Source organism: Passer domesticus, chromosome 18 (assembly GCF_036417665.1).
Source record: "Passer domesticus isolate bPasDom1 chromosome 18, bPasDom1.hap1, whole genome shotgun sequence".
Classification (NCBI taxonomy): Eukaryota; Metazoa; Chordata; class Aves; order Passeriformes; family Passeridae; genus Passer; species Passer domesticus.
The window spans coordinates 10246967-10260268 of record NC_087491.1 but is presented as its reverse complement, the minus strand read 5'-3'; the positions used below and the strand labels follow the sequence as shown (position 1 = coordinate 10260268).

Here is a 13302-nt window from a genome sequence, read left to right as displayed (position 1 = left end):
ACTGGAAGGAGCCTGAAATGCAGATCAGGAGAGGAAATGGGGGAGGTGGGAAAGAAGGTATTTATATACAATAAATATTTAATCCTGCTCGGTGTTTCCTCCTGAAGAAACTCATAGCAGGGATTAATTTGTGCTTTCCTCCCCGCTCCACTGGTGCCCTTCAGCAAGGTTAATCTTTGCCTGATGCAAGTTGGGAAATTAAATCCATGGTGGTGGACAAACTTCCTCTGGGGTTGGATTTAATTTCTTGCTTTCCTCCACCCCCCAAAAATGATGGATGTGCGTGGAAGCCACGAACGCTGCCTTGTGGAGCAGATAATTCCTGAATGGATGCCCCCCTCCTTCTCCTCCCCCTCTCTCCCTGTTGTGTGTCTTAATTAATGTTCTGAGTCTGGCAGGATTTTGATTTCTGTTTCAACAGGGTCTCGGATCAACCTGCTTGAAGGGAAAACCCTAAAAAGGGACAATTTTGGGTTTTTTTTTTTTTAGTGGCTGCTGCTCCCTCCTGAAATTCAGCATCGTGCTGGTGGCAGTGAGGAGCAGGTGGGTCCAACCTTCAGCTCTGGGGGCGATGGGGGCTGAAGGGAGGCACTTCCCCAGCCCAGTTTTGCATCTGGGAGCCCCCAGGAGAGCTTTGGGTGTGAATTTGTGCCTCAGTCCTGAAGAGATCTTACTCATCAGCACACCTGGCATGTGTGAGACCAACTTTGGCAGACCCCCAGCAGCTCCTGGGGACATTTTAAACTTAAAAAGGCACAGTCAGGGCGTTTTTCCCCTCTGGATCCCCAGGAAATGACACAACCATGGCAATGCCCATCCACCTTCAGGAGGGCTTGGCTGTGGGATATTCCCAAATTATCAGCATGATAATGGGAATAATTCATGCTGATGAATTATTCCTGATGCTCTCCTGACTTGGGACTCGCTGGGCACCTTGGAATGCTCAGGGAATCAGAGAATCCTGAATTAGGTTGGGTTGGAGGGACCTTAGAGCTCATCCAGGGACAGGGCAGGGACACCTTGACTATCCCAGCTTGCTCCAAACCAACCTGGCCTTGGACACTTCCAGGGATGTAGCAAAAAGACCCCTCAGGCTCTGCTCTGCCCAGGCTGAGAAAACAAAAAAATCTGCCAGCAGAGAAGCAATGGGAAAAAAAAAAAAGAAAAAAAAGAATAATCCAAGCGCGACGCGGGAAATTTTCCGCAAAGAACAACATCTCGTTGTCCAATTAACATATTAATAATTAGGCAGGATGAGAACACGGAGTCCCAGGGCTGCCACGCTGGCTCTGGCTGTTGAGCTGAGCAGCAGCAGTGCCAGGGGTGCCTCTGAGCGTGACAGACAAGATGTAATTTCAGCGCTCCAGAGCTCGCCTGGTTGTGCATCTCTGAAGGAACAAGCACGTTGGCTCCTCTCTGAAGGAGGGGAACAGCTGCTTTCTGCAGGGTTTTCATGTGTTTGGTTTCTTTGGGGTGTTTGTTTTTGCTCGGGGCTGTTTGAGGAATGGGAGCATGAATTGGGTTTTGTTTTTTGCCGAGGTAGGAGCAGGCAGGGGATGTGGGAAGCACCAAGGTTGTGCCTCTGGAGAAAATCACTTTGCTGCCACGATGCCCCAGGATGGGAAAAATCTGCAGGCAGAAGGAATAAATGAAGTGGCAATAGGTGCCATTAATAAAAGTACAGCTCACCAAACTCCTCCTGCTCTCAGATCAAAAGCAAAATGGGTTTTCAGTGCAAGAGCCCCAATCCAGCACTTCCAGAGAAGATCCCCTCGATGGGAACAGGGATTGGATTCCCCAGAGCTGGAAGTGCTGAGGGAAGGATGAATTAAGAAGGATGAATTATTTCCAAGGCTGCTTTTGGGTCACTGCACAGTGGCAGGGGAGCAGCCCTGCCCCACAGCCCCTGACAGATGTTGGGAACATCAGCCCAGCTTGGCCTCAAAGGTTGCTCTTGCCTTAAAGGAAAAGCACGTGGGAAGAAAATAAAAATGAAGGGAGATCCAGATTATGCAGGGATGCAATAATTGATGGATAATTATGATAAATCCTTGCTTCCCACCTGCTCATGGCAGAGGGACACCGGGCTCGTGGTGCCAAGTGACACACACAGCACGGAGCACTCCTGTTAAAGAAAAATATATTAAAAAAAAAAAAAAAAAACCAAAAACATGGAAATTGTCTGTCTGGAAAGCCAGAGCAGGTAATTTGCAGAGGCACAGCTCCTGGGCGAGGTGTGAAAAGAGGGGACACATTTGACTTGCACTGCTTCAGCTTTTCTGGGTGCTCTGTAGATTAATTTACAGGTGGTGCTGCACTGCCAGAAGCACCTCCAGCTCATTTGTTTTTTCTCACAGGAAGAGATAAGACTTTTTTTGTGGTTTTTTTTCCTTTTCCCAGAATTGTGGGTCAGATCAATCCTACTCTTTGCTTGAGACATTAATAAAAACAAACCCAAGTCAAATCCAGCCTAGCTGGGAGAAGATGCAGAACAAAAAGCAGCTGAAGGACAAGAATAGCTCCAGCTCCTTTGAATGCCATGAGAGCCTCACTCTACCCAACAATTTGCATATTTTCTCCATGCTAATTCATGCACACTCCTCTCCCCTCCTCACTCCAGCCTCCCACTTGGTCCTGCTGTTTCTGTCTCTCCAGGAGAGCTCGGGTGGCTCTCAGGCTGCTCAATCCTTTGTATAAAACACCCATTCACAGCTTCCCTTCTTGTTTGCCAAAACTCACCTAGACAGGGAGGGGATGCCCAGGATCTGGTCTCTAAATTTAATCAGTGCCAACGCTCCTTTTTTGGCCATTTTTATTTTTACCAGTCTGTTGTAAACATAGAATTTAAGGAGATGGGGGAGGAACATCTCTTGGAGAGGCGACAGCAGCAGGAGCATCCCAACCAGAGCTGTGACATCTTGTGGAGAGCAGGAGCTGTGGTGCCAACGTGACCCCGAGGGGCACAGGGAGTGGGACATGGCAGGGCTGTGATCCTGGTCCCCTTCCCCAGCTCCCAGGAGGAACTGGGATGTGCTGGTCCCTGCTGGTGCAGCCCCAGGTCACAGCAGGGCTGGGGGAGCTGTGTTTGGTGAGAGCCTCTGGGCTCTGCTCTCTGCTCCACTCCTACCAATCATGGAGGATGGGCTTTTTTAGGGACAGCCAGTGCTCCACCTGTTGGATCACAAAATTCTTCAGGCTGTAAAAGACCTTAAGATGATCGAGTGCAACTGAAGCAAGCCAAGGGAATCCAAGATAAAAAGCAGGGAGTCACCAGTCACAGAGCAGCACGAGGGGCTGGGCCTCTTCCTCCAGAGCAGGGCTGAAAATCAAAGCAAAGAACAATTCCCATTTCCCAGGCAGACAGCAAATCCCACAGCAGCCTGTTTTACCCCTGGCTCAGTGTGGGAAGCACATGGACACATCCTCGTGCCAGGGTCAGCTCAGACAACTGCTGAACCAACATTGTGGGGAAAACTCTGCAGCTTCACCTGCTCTCCTCACACAGCAGGGCAGAAATCCCAGCCCAGGGCAGAAATCCCAGCCCAGGCAGAAATCCCAGCCCAGGGCAGAAATCCCAGCCCAGGGCACTCAGAATAAAACCCCACATGCAGGGCAAAGCAGAGCAGCAGCCCCAAGCCCTGCAGCCTTCCTTTCCCTGCTTTAAAAGCTGTGGAAATCCCACTGGGATCAGCTGCCCTTGGATAATTCCCACTCCTGGGCTGGGTGCTGCTCTGGTCCCCTCTGGGTGCTGAGTTTGGTGCTTTTCACCCTCCCTTTGCTGCTTCCCGAGGTTTGTGCTCCTGGTCCTGCCCTTGTGGGATCCCTGAGGTGGGGAGGCAGCTGCTGCTGGAATTTGGGATGAGCAGCCCCATCCTCACCCCGTAACTGAGCAGGTTTGGGGGCTCTCACTCTGTCTCAATAATCTGCTGGTCTTTCTGTGGCTCTTCTAAAAATCCCCCTCAGCGTTTCACCTGCTGGAGTTAGAGCTTTGGAGCGGGAGCACTGGACTTTGTTCTGGGAAAAGAGGTGAAAGATCTGCCAGGGCTCCTGTGGCTGGCAGTGCCAGAACCAGTCAGATCCCTCCTCAGATCTCTGGTTTTCCCTAATAGCAGATCAAAGCTTCCCTCAGCACTGAGCCATTTGCTGCAAGCAATGATTGAGGAAAATCCCAACTGGTGAGATAGGGCTGGGGTCACCTTGAAGCATGATCAAGGTCCAAGTGAATTATTTCCAGCCAGGTTTAAGTAAATAAAGTTATTTTGCCCTCATTTCTTCCTGCAGCTGAGGTACCTCTGCATTTCTGGGGTCCATGTGGATGAAGATTTGGCCATAACACCCCAAGATTTCCCAAAACTACTCCTAGAAGTTAATGACAGTCTAAATAACTAAAGATTAAACCATTTCAGGTCCTGGTTGGATGGAGTTTGGAGCACCCTGGGCTGTGGAAGGTGTCCCTGCCCATGGAACTGGCTGATCTTCAACTTCCCTTCCAACCCACCCCAGTCTGTGACTTTGGCTCCTTCTCTGCACACCTTCCAGCAAAGAATGAAGATCATCAGAGATCTTCTGCAGCCAAAGAATGAAGGGGAAAAGCTTTTGGGACACAGAGCTGGGCTTGTGGCCCCTGACCCACCTGCAGTGCTCCAAACGTCGCCTCCTGAAGGTCCAGCACCTCCTGGAACTGCAGCACCAGCCAGGGGTGGTTTGAAGGTCACCCTGAGACCCAGAGTGACTCAGATCCAGTGGCAGCCGCTGGTGCAGTCTCCCACAGTGAATTCCAGAGGATCCTGGGGTGAAACCTGCAGGAGAGGAGGAGGAGAGGATGGGCAAAGTGTTTCCCATGGTGTTTCCCTCCACACAGCAGAGCCCTGGGGCCAAGAACGGGAATTTGGGGGTTGAGGAGCTCACCAAGAAGCTGAAAATTAGTTTTTTTCCTGAATTTGTCTTGGGATGAGAAGATCAGCAAGAACAAATCTCCTCTGGTGAAGTTTCTGGTGGTGTGGAGAAGGTGAAGAGCTGGTGGCCACACAATCTTCTCCTCCACATCCCAGCCACCAAAACCACACTGCATTTTTGCACTGGAATTCCTCACTGAGGGGAAAAAAAACAAACCAGACACAAAGAAAATATTCCAGGCCTGGAATTCCTCCCCGTGATAGGTTTGGATTGTGGTTTGCAGTATTTCTTTACCTTCAAGCACTTCCACTGCTGCTCTGATGAACTCTGCAGGCTCCACAGGGCAGGGGGGTCCTGGGGAAATCCCGCTGCAATCAACTCCAAGAAGAGATTCAACATCACGGGGGTTTAGGTGGAAACAGTAAACTTGATTTATTGAAAAAAAAATCTATTACATTTATTCCTTTATTACACAGGTTTAAAATATTTAAAAATAGCTCTTATGGGCATTACACTGAAATTTTATGACATGTTTATTGGACTTTGAAGAAATGTACAATATGGCATTTGACACTATATTTTAAAAAGGGCCTTGTGTACTAAAAGTTGGGGTATTTTTTTCCATAGGTTTTATTTTTCTTATCAACATTTGTTCAAGTCAATATATATTAAGGGGAGGAGGGAAATAAAATTACACAAAAAGAAAGGTCTGCAAATACAAGTAGTAATTTTATTGCAATATACCGTAGCTAAGTGGTCTGGGGGGATTGGAACAGTTGGGAGCTCAGTACAATTACAACACTGTGGAATTCAACAGAGGAAATTTATTATTCTTTTTTCTTTTTTTTTTTTCTTCTTCTTCAAGCAGAGAAATCAAAGGAAAAAAAAAAAAAAAAAGCTCCCTTGATGAGAAAATTGAGAACAGAATCCCATGACCTGGGCAGACACACAGGTGTGGACAAATATCAGAAAAAATCAGGATATGGCTTTGCTGGGATGTGCAACCTTTCCTGCCCTTCCCGCTGTTGCCAAGGTGACTGAGAAGCTGAATTCCTTATTTATTATCCTAAATTCCTTTTCACTGCTCTGCTGCCCGGAGTCTGCAGTTTTTAGGGTAGCACCTTTTGGGTTTTTTTTTTTTTTTAAATTCCCTTAAGTGGGAGAGAGCACAGGATGAAGAAGGGAGAGGGATGGACACGGCTCCTCCAGGCCCCAAAAAAGCACCGCCGGCATCGCCGCTCCCTCCAGCACGGCTCTGCCTCCCTTCCTCGGATGCTGCTGCTCTCAATTTGGGCAGGAAGGGGGAAAAGACATCATATATAGGCTTTTTTCACAGTAAATGTGATGTCTTTTCCTTGGTGGTGAAAAATCCCCCTTGAGCTGAACGCTCCAGGCCGAGGAATAATAATAATAATAATTTATAAAAACCCCACCTTGCAACAGTTATTTTTCAGCTGAGAGACCTGAAGAAGGAAAATGGGCAAGGAGGAGAAATAAATGGGAAAAGAAGAGGGTGTCAAGCACGTTGTGAGCCGTGGAAGGAATAAAAAAAAAAAAAAGTGGGAAGAGCAGGAAAATTGCAAATTCCCAGGATTGCTGGGCGGGCAGCACCCCCACGGCTTCAGGGAGTGCTTCAGGGAGCACCCAACATCTACATAAATTCATAAATTCATAAATTAGCACCACAAACGTTCAGCCACTGAGGACAATCTGCTCTGCTTCCAGCCGGGAAAAGACATGGATATCCTTGGGAAAACCAATAATAATAATAATAATATTAAACTGTAAGGACATTTAATGCTTTTTTTTTCTACATGGGCCCATCCAAGGAAGGAGAGGAGCAGGATTTGGACAGAAGAGATAAGAAGGTGCCATGCATTTATCAGCAGCCAAAAATCTGCCTGAAAGTGCCTAAAAAGCCAAGTGGAGATTGGCCAGTGGCAGGGTATCCCCAGTGTTGTGTTAAAGTTATCACATAGCACCACAGAGATATGTAAAAATAACTATAAAAAAGCACCTTTTTTCTTCTTCTTCTTCCTTTTTTTTTTTAAATTTTTTTATTTTTTTATTCTTGATATTCAGAGAGGACAAATGGATTTCCCCTGCCACTGGGATCTGCCACTGGGAATGGATTCAGGTTTAATTCTTATCATTTTAAAGGAATGCTGAAAGGAAAAAAAAAAAGAATTAATTCAAAATATGGGTGTTAAGCAAGTGGATGAAAAGGCAGAGACTCAATGCAGATCCTGCTTTTAGATCAGGGGGATTTGTAGGGAATTTGTTAAAAAATGGCTTAAATTTCCTCATTTGGAAAGGAATTGTTCCAAAAGGCACCTGTGGCTCAGGGGGCTGGTTTGCACCTGATCCTGGGGGAAATTCCAAGGCTCCAGATCCCACTTTGGGGCTGGGAAGAGGCAGAAGTGGGGACAGGAGCTGCTGTCTTCATTCCCAGCTGGAAGCTTGGCTGGGATGGGGTGGCTTCAATACAGACAAGGTCACTTGCGTGGTTCGAAGGCGGAAACGTTCCAACATTTCAAATAAAATACGACACAAATATTTACTCACAAACATACAAAAATAGAAGCACCTTTAAGACAAGGCAAAGAGATGCCCAGTGTGACCTTGAGTCAGCACTTTGGAAACGTGGAATGAGGCAAACACAGAAAATTCTGGAATTGGCCATGCTGGAGCTGATCCAAACCTCGTGGAAGGCAACAAAACCCCTCTGAGGAGCTTCAGATCCAGGACTGCCGGGACTTCAACATCGAGCTGGACATGAGGAACTTCAAGTTTTTTCCATTTTTTTTTTTTCCTTAGGAACAAACAAATGCTTCCTGGTGAGAAGAAGAAGAGGAGGAGGAGGCAGGAGGAGTTTGCTGGAGGTGGGCTCAGCTCGGTGGCCGCGGGGCAGCAGCGGTGGCAGCAGGGACAGGGCCAGGTCTCCGTGTGTGGCTGTTGGTCATGAGATTCCATATCCATCCTGGGAATGGCTGGGGGGCACAGAGGGGCCGGGGCAAAACCAGGGACACAACAAAATAGGTGGGGGGGAGGAAAAAAAAATAATAACCCATCGCTGTCCAGTTTCAGACCGTGCACGTGACGAGGAATTCTTTTTTTTCTCCTTTTTTTTCTCTTTTTTCTCTTTTTTTGTTTTTAATTAAATGGCGCAATGAGGTTACGAGGTTGCTCATTTGGAGACTAGGTTCAGGTGGCTCTTTTAGCCCAGGAAGCAAGCTGGTCCCACCTCGAATCCAAATTTCTGTGCCGCTTCTCCGAAGTCATTGAACATGATGTCGACTATGGGGACCTGCTCCACTTTGGGCGTGTTGATTTCCAGGATGGTTTTCTGGTAGCCCTTCCTTGCCTGGAATGAGGGAAAGAGGAGCTCTGAGGATGCCTCCAAGTCAACTGAATAATCACCACTCTCCTGGGAAGGTGGTGTTGATTTTTGCTGGGAATTTTTGGACCCAAATCGGAGTCACCGCCACCCAAACAAATTTATTTGCATGTTTAACACACGTGGTAAAAAACCCTTGGGAGATGCCCAGACTTTGGAGCAGAAGCAGATCACAGCATTCTAACTCTGCTTCAGCACATTTCCAGGCTGGAATGGGAGCCTGGAAAAGTTGAGGCTGTGCAAAGGTTGTTTTCCCTCCCCCAGGACACACTTGGCTTGTTGGGCAAATGGCAGCAATTTAATTAAAATATATTAGTGAAAAGATCACATTTAAAGTTTGGTGGAATTCACAAGGTGCTGCTGTCTTTTTATCATGCCTGGTGGCCACGGAGTTCTTTCCAAAATATAAATAATTATTAGAGGAGCAGAAGCACCCCCCGAGGGCGTACAAAGCTGCACAAACAAGAGAATTTATGGAGCAGCTTTGGGCTCTACCTTTCCCTGTGATTTGTGTGGCTCAAGAGAACAGGCTGGAGCACAGCTTTGAGAAAGGGCTGGAAGTTCAGGAAAAACATATTCAAATTATGGGAAGAACATCAGCCCTGGAGCTCCTCTGGCTTCAGCAGGACCTCTGTGGCAACCCCGTGTGGGGCAGCCCAACCTCATCTCCACAGGGTAGGGCTCAATCCTGGAATCATTTAGGGTGGAAAAGACCTTTAGGGTCATCGAGTCCAACCATTAACCCAGCACAGCCGAGCCCAGCAATTGGATGGGTTGTAGCCCTCACTCCCAAAAAAGACATAAAAGCACCTCTAAACACCTGGTGGAGTTCTCCAAATTCCTACTGGCCTTTTTATGGGTCTGAGAGTCAGACTAAAATAATCTTTAATGTAGAGAATCAATTGTAAACCCCAAACTCCTTTAAGTAAATAGATAAATCTCAAATATCCTGCCTGCGCTTTGAGCAGCACAATCTGCCAGGGTAGCAGATTATTCCAATTTATCTGCCCAAGAGATAAAGGTTTTCAGGAGCCTCATCCACTTTAAAACGTGCAACACGTGGTCCTCCAGCAAGACTGAGATTCAGAAGGGGAAGGGAGGAGAAGTCCCTTTTTCCCCAAGGATGTTATGTCAGCAGGAGACATGAAAAACTTGAGGATAAACTTCTCCTGAGTGTTTCCAGAAGGGGGCTGGATGCCCTTTCCCTCTCCAGGAACGTGTTAAAAGTTCTAATCTGATTTTCCTCATTGCTCCATCAGTAAAAAATCTGTTTGTGCCAGAACAGAAGCGTTTCAATCTCAAATTACATGAGGAGCTTTTTCTGTCAAACATCTCAATCTTTCTGTCCCGTGGGCTCCAAGTGCTGCAGTTCCAGAGGGTGGGAATTATGCATGTTTTTACACCAGCAAGCTGGGGCTCAAAATAAATGCAGACAGCACCTGCTTTGCCAAATTTTTATCTCCTGAGGGCAGAATTTTCAGAGTTTAAACCCAAATCAAGCATCTGAGAGGAGTTAGAAGAAAAGGGAGGACGTGAGGCACCTTTGGAAGTTGTGGCTGTGCTTGTGCACCTCATGAGCAGCACAGCCCAGAGCCTTCCTGGGCCTGCAAGAACAAAAATTCCAACCAAACCCTTCCTGAAAGTAGTTACAAAGATCCTTACCAAACCCTGCAAATTTCCAACCCAATTTCCAACCCCAATGTTCAGAATTTCTGAAAGCAGTTGCAAATATCCCTATCAAACCCTGCAAATTTCCAACCCAATTTCCAACCCAAGTTTTCAGAATTACTGAAAGCAGTTGCAAAGATCCTTACCAAACCCTGCAAATATCCAGTCCCAATTTTCATAATTCCTGAAAGCAGTTGCAAAGATCCTTACCAAACCCTGCAAATTTCCAACCCAAATTTTCAGAATTCCTGGAAGCAGTTACAAAGATTCTTATCAAACCCTGCAAATTTCCAACCCAACCGGGCGCCATCGCTCGCCTCTCCCTGTGTGAGGAATTGGGTCAGAGCAAAAGCACAGGGAGGCTTTAAACAAAAACAAGCAGCACTTTTAGGCAGATAAATTGGATTAATCAGATTAATTTGACTCCTGGGCGTGCTGCAGCCTCCCCTGACTTCCAGCAGGATTCCCACGGAATCATTTATTTCCACCTTAGGGAAGAGCACGTTGATGTCTCCCACGTCAAGGACAACCCTAAAGCACCGAGAATTTGGGGGTGATCTGCTCTGGGGAAGGCGGTGCTGGCCAAGCAGGGGAGGGGACAGAGGTGTCCCCAAGGTGTTCTGAAGGTGTCCCCAGGGTGTCCCCAAGGCCAGGAGCCCCACGTACCGCGCAGCCGTCGAGGGCAGCCCGGATGTAGGGGCTGTTGTCGTAGGACATCTCCTCGTCGTTGGAGCCCAGGAAGCGGATGGCCTTGTCGTAGCTGTTGGTGGTGGCATCGTGCCAGGCCACCGACTGGTAGCAGTTGTAGGTGATGTTCTGGTGGGCCGAGGCGCTCAGCAGACGCAGGAAGGTCATCTGCACCACCCCGATGGGGTTCCCGTCCGAGTCCACGTAGGAGAGCTGGGAGAGGGGGACAAGGGACAACACTGGGCAGTGAGGGACAGGGAAACACAGCCGGGGGTCTGAGGGACACCAGTGTCACCAGCAGAGACACTGCTGCTGAGCTGGGGGCTGAGGGACACCAGTGTCACACAGACATTGCTCCTGAGGGACATCAGTGTCACCAACACAGACATTGCTCCTGAGGGACACCAGTGTCACCACAGACACAGCTCCTGAGAGACATCAATGTCACCAACACAGACACTGCTCCTGAGGGACACCACTGTCACCACAGACACTGCTCCTGAGGGACACCAGTGTCACCACAGACACTGCTCCTGAGGGACATCAGTGTCACACAGACACAGCTCCTGAGGGACACCACTGTCACCACAGACACTGCTCCTGAGGCACACCAGTGTCACCACAGACACTGCTCCTGAGGGACACCAGTGTCACACAGACACTGCTCCTGAGGGACACCAGTGTCACCGCAGACACTGCTCCTGAGGGACACCACTGTCACCACAGACACTGCTCCTGAGGCACACCAGTGTCACCACAGACACTGCTCCTGAGGGACACCAGTGTCACCACAGATGCTCTGCTCACCCAGAAATTTTTTTGCTCTCCTGCTGGATGGAGTGAGGGTGTGAGCAAAAAAAATTAAATCTAAGGAGGGCAGGGAAAAAAAAAAAAAGACAAGGGGATTTCAGCCCTGGTTGCAAGAGGGTGGGAATTTGGGGATACGTCTCAAGATTAAGCCAATATTGAGTGTATTTCTCCAGCTTTTGAAGAGGAGAGAAGGTGAATTTCTGTGAGGGTTCAGGGCTTTATTTTCCTGTCCTGTCTGACACGAATTTCTGGCTGCTGGGAGTGTTTTATTCTGCACACTCTGGGGCATTTTCCATTTGTTTTTCCTGGGGTTTGAAGCAATCTTGGCACTGCATCTGCAGCAATGCTGGTCCTGCTGGTGAGGACTGGGGGCTGCCCTGGTTGGAAAAGCCGAGCTCAGGTAAAGGGAAAATGGATTTGCTACCCTGTTGTGAACACAGATTGTGAATCCCAGCCTTGCACACTGGGATTTGCTCCATTCTGCCCACCAGGCTCCTTTTTCTCCCATGCAGGAGAATTTATACCTACAAAAAAAAAATTACTGAAACCCAATCCCAGCACTTGGGGGATTCAGGACTTTGTGGGACTTCCATGGCCCACAAAACGAGTTTTTGCAGGTATGAACTGACTGTGCTTGAGGTGACATCTCAATGGATGGACTGAGGATGGTTTAGAAACAACCAGGAACAAAACACAGGCACCCAACCAGCGTGGATTTCCTCCAGGTACCACCAACCCTCGAGTTGTGGTGCAGGCTGCAAACAGTAGAAGAGATTCATAACCACAATAAAACACTGAATTAAAAGAGATAATCCAAATAAACAAAGATACCAACCGGTTTGTCAGGATGCTGCTGCACTGTCCTCCTGAGAGTTAAATGTGACTGACCAGGAGAGAGCCACGCATGCCAGGAGGAGCTACCAGAAAGCCACCAGCACGTGGAAGGAAGGGGACAAAAAATGCCAAGGACTTGTCACACACCCAGTGTGGCACTACTGACCTGCAGGACTGACTCTTATTTGGTTTTATATCAAACCAGTGCTTGCTTTGCAGCCTGGCTGCCTTTTAAGGGGTCTTTATTGTTCAGCCTGTGCAGATTTTGTGAAGCCTTTTCCAGCTGGAGCCACTGGGAGCTGGTTTTGTGCACAATGTTTGCTCAGTTTGGGAAAATCCAATCTTTTCCTCTTTTCTCTGTGCTGGCAGGTGTCAGGTGGCTGGGAGGATGATTGGGATGGGATGGGATGGGATGGGATGGGATGGGATGGGATGGGATGGGATGGGATGGGATGGGATGGGATGGGATGGGTGCAGGCCTCGTTAGAGCTGCTGGGAGTTGTGTGCAACACACAGAGAAATCTGCAAGCCTCTTATCCCTCTAAACACAGCTCTGCATCCTGAGGAAAAGTAAGGAATTGGCTCCAAGGGCTCTGTAGAATTGATTAATGATGGTGTGGGAGCACCAAACCCAGCTGGTTTGGTTGTATTTCATGTTTACTGCATCCCTCTCACTTCAGGTGTCTCCAGAAGAAAGGCAGCATCTGGCCGGCTGTGCACTCCCAGGATTTATATGGAGCCCTTGGCAGCACTGGAAATCTTCCCCTCAGCTTTGGGGTTCCCCAAGGGTTCAGCCCCTCAAGACACCAGGACCTTCTCCATGGAGTAACAGGAGCAGAGTCACACCTGAGGGGAACTCGAACTCCTTTTGATTCTGCCCATCCACACACAAATTTCTGCTGATTTTAGATCCACCAGGCAAATGTCTCCTCAGTTTACCAATCTCATTGTTCCAGCTACTCATTGAGGCAAAATCAGAGCTAATCTTAAATAAATTAATAAGTAAATAA

General features: G+C 48.1%; 1 protein-coding gene and 1 long non-coding RNA gene across 2 annotated transcripts in view; one reads left to right on the top strand and one right to left on the bottom strand.

Annotated features, from left to right (window-relative positions):
- The first annotated feature begins 454 nt into the window (after nucleotides 1–454).
- LOC135283384 (uncharacterized) lies at nucleotides 455–5882 on the top strand. Its single transcript, XR_010349167.1, has 2 exons — nucleotides 455–543; nucleotides 4407–5882. It is a non-coding gene; the product is annotated as an uncharacterized LOC135283384 (long non-coding RNA).
- Nucleotides 5883–6934: 1052 nt separating this feature from the next.
- COL5A1 (collagen type V alpha 1 chain) overlaps nucleotides 6935–13302 on the bottom strand; it is a 126997-nt gene continuing 120629 nt past the window's right edge. Inside the window, 2 exon segments of the mRNA XM_064394141.1 lie at nucleotides 6935–8260; nucleotides 10628–10861. Of these exon segments, the coding sequence (XP_064250211.1) occupies nucleotides 8114–8260; nucleotides 10628–10861 (381 nt within the window). The 3' untranslated portion in view covers nucleotides 6935–8113.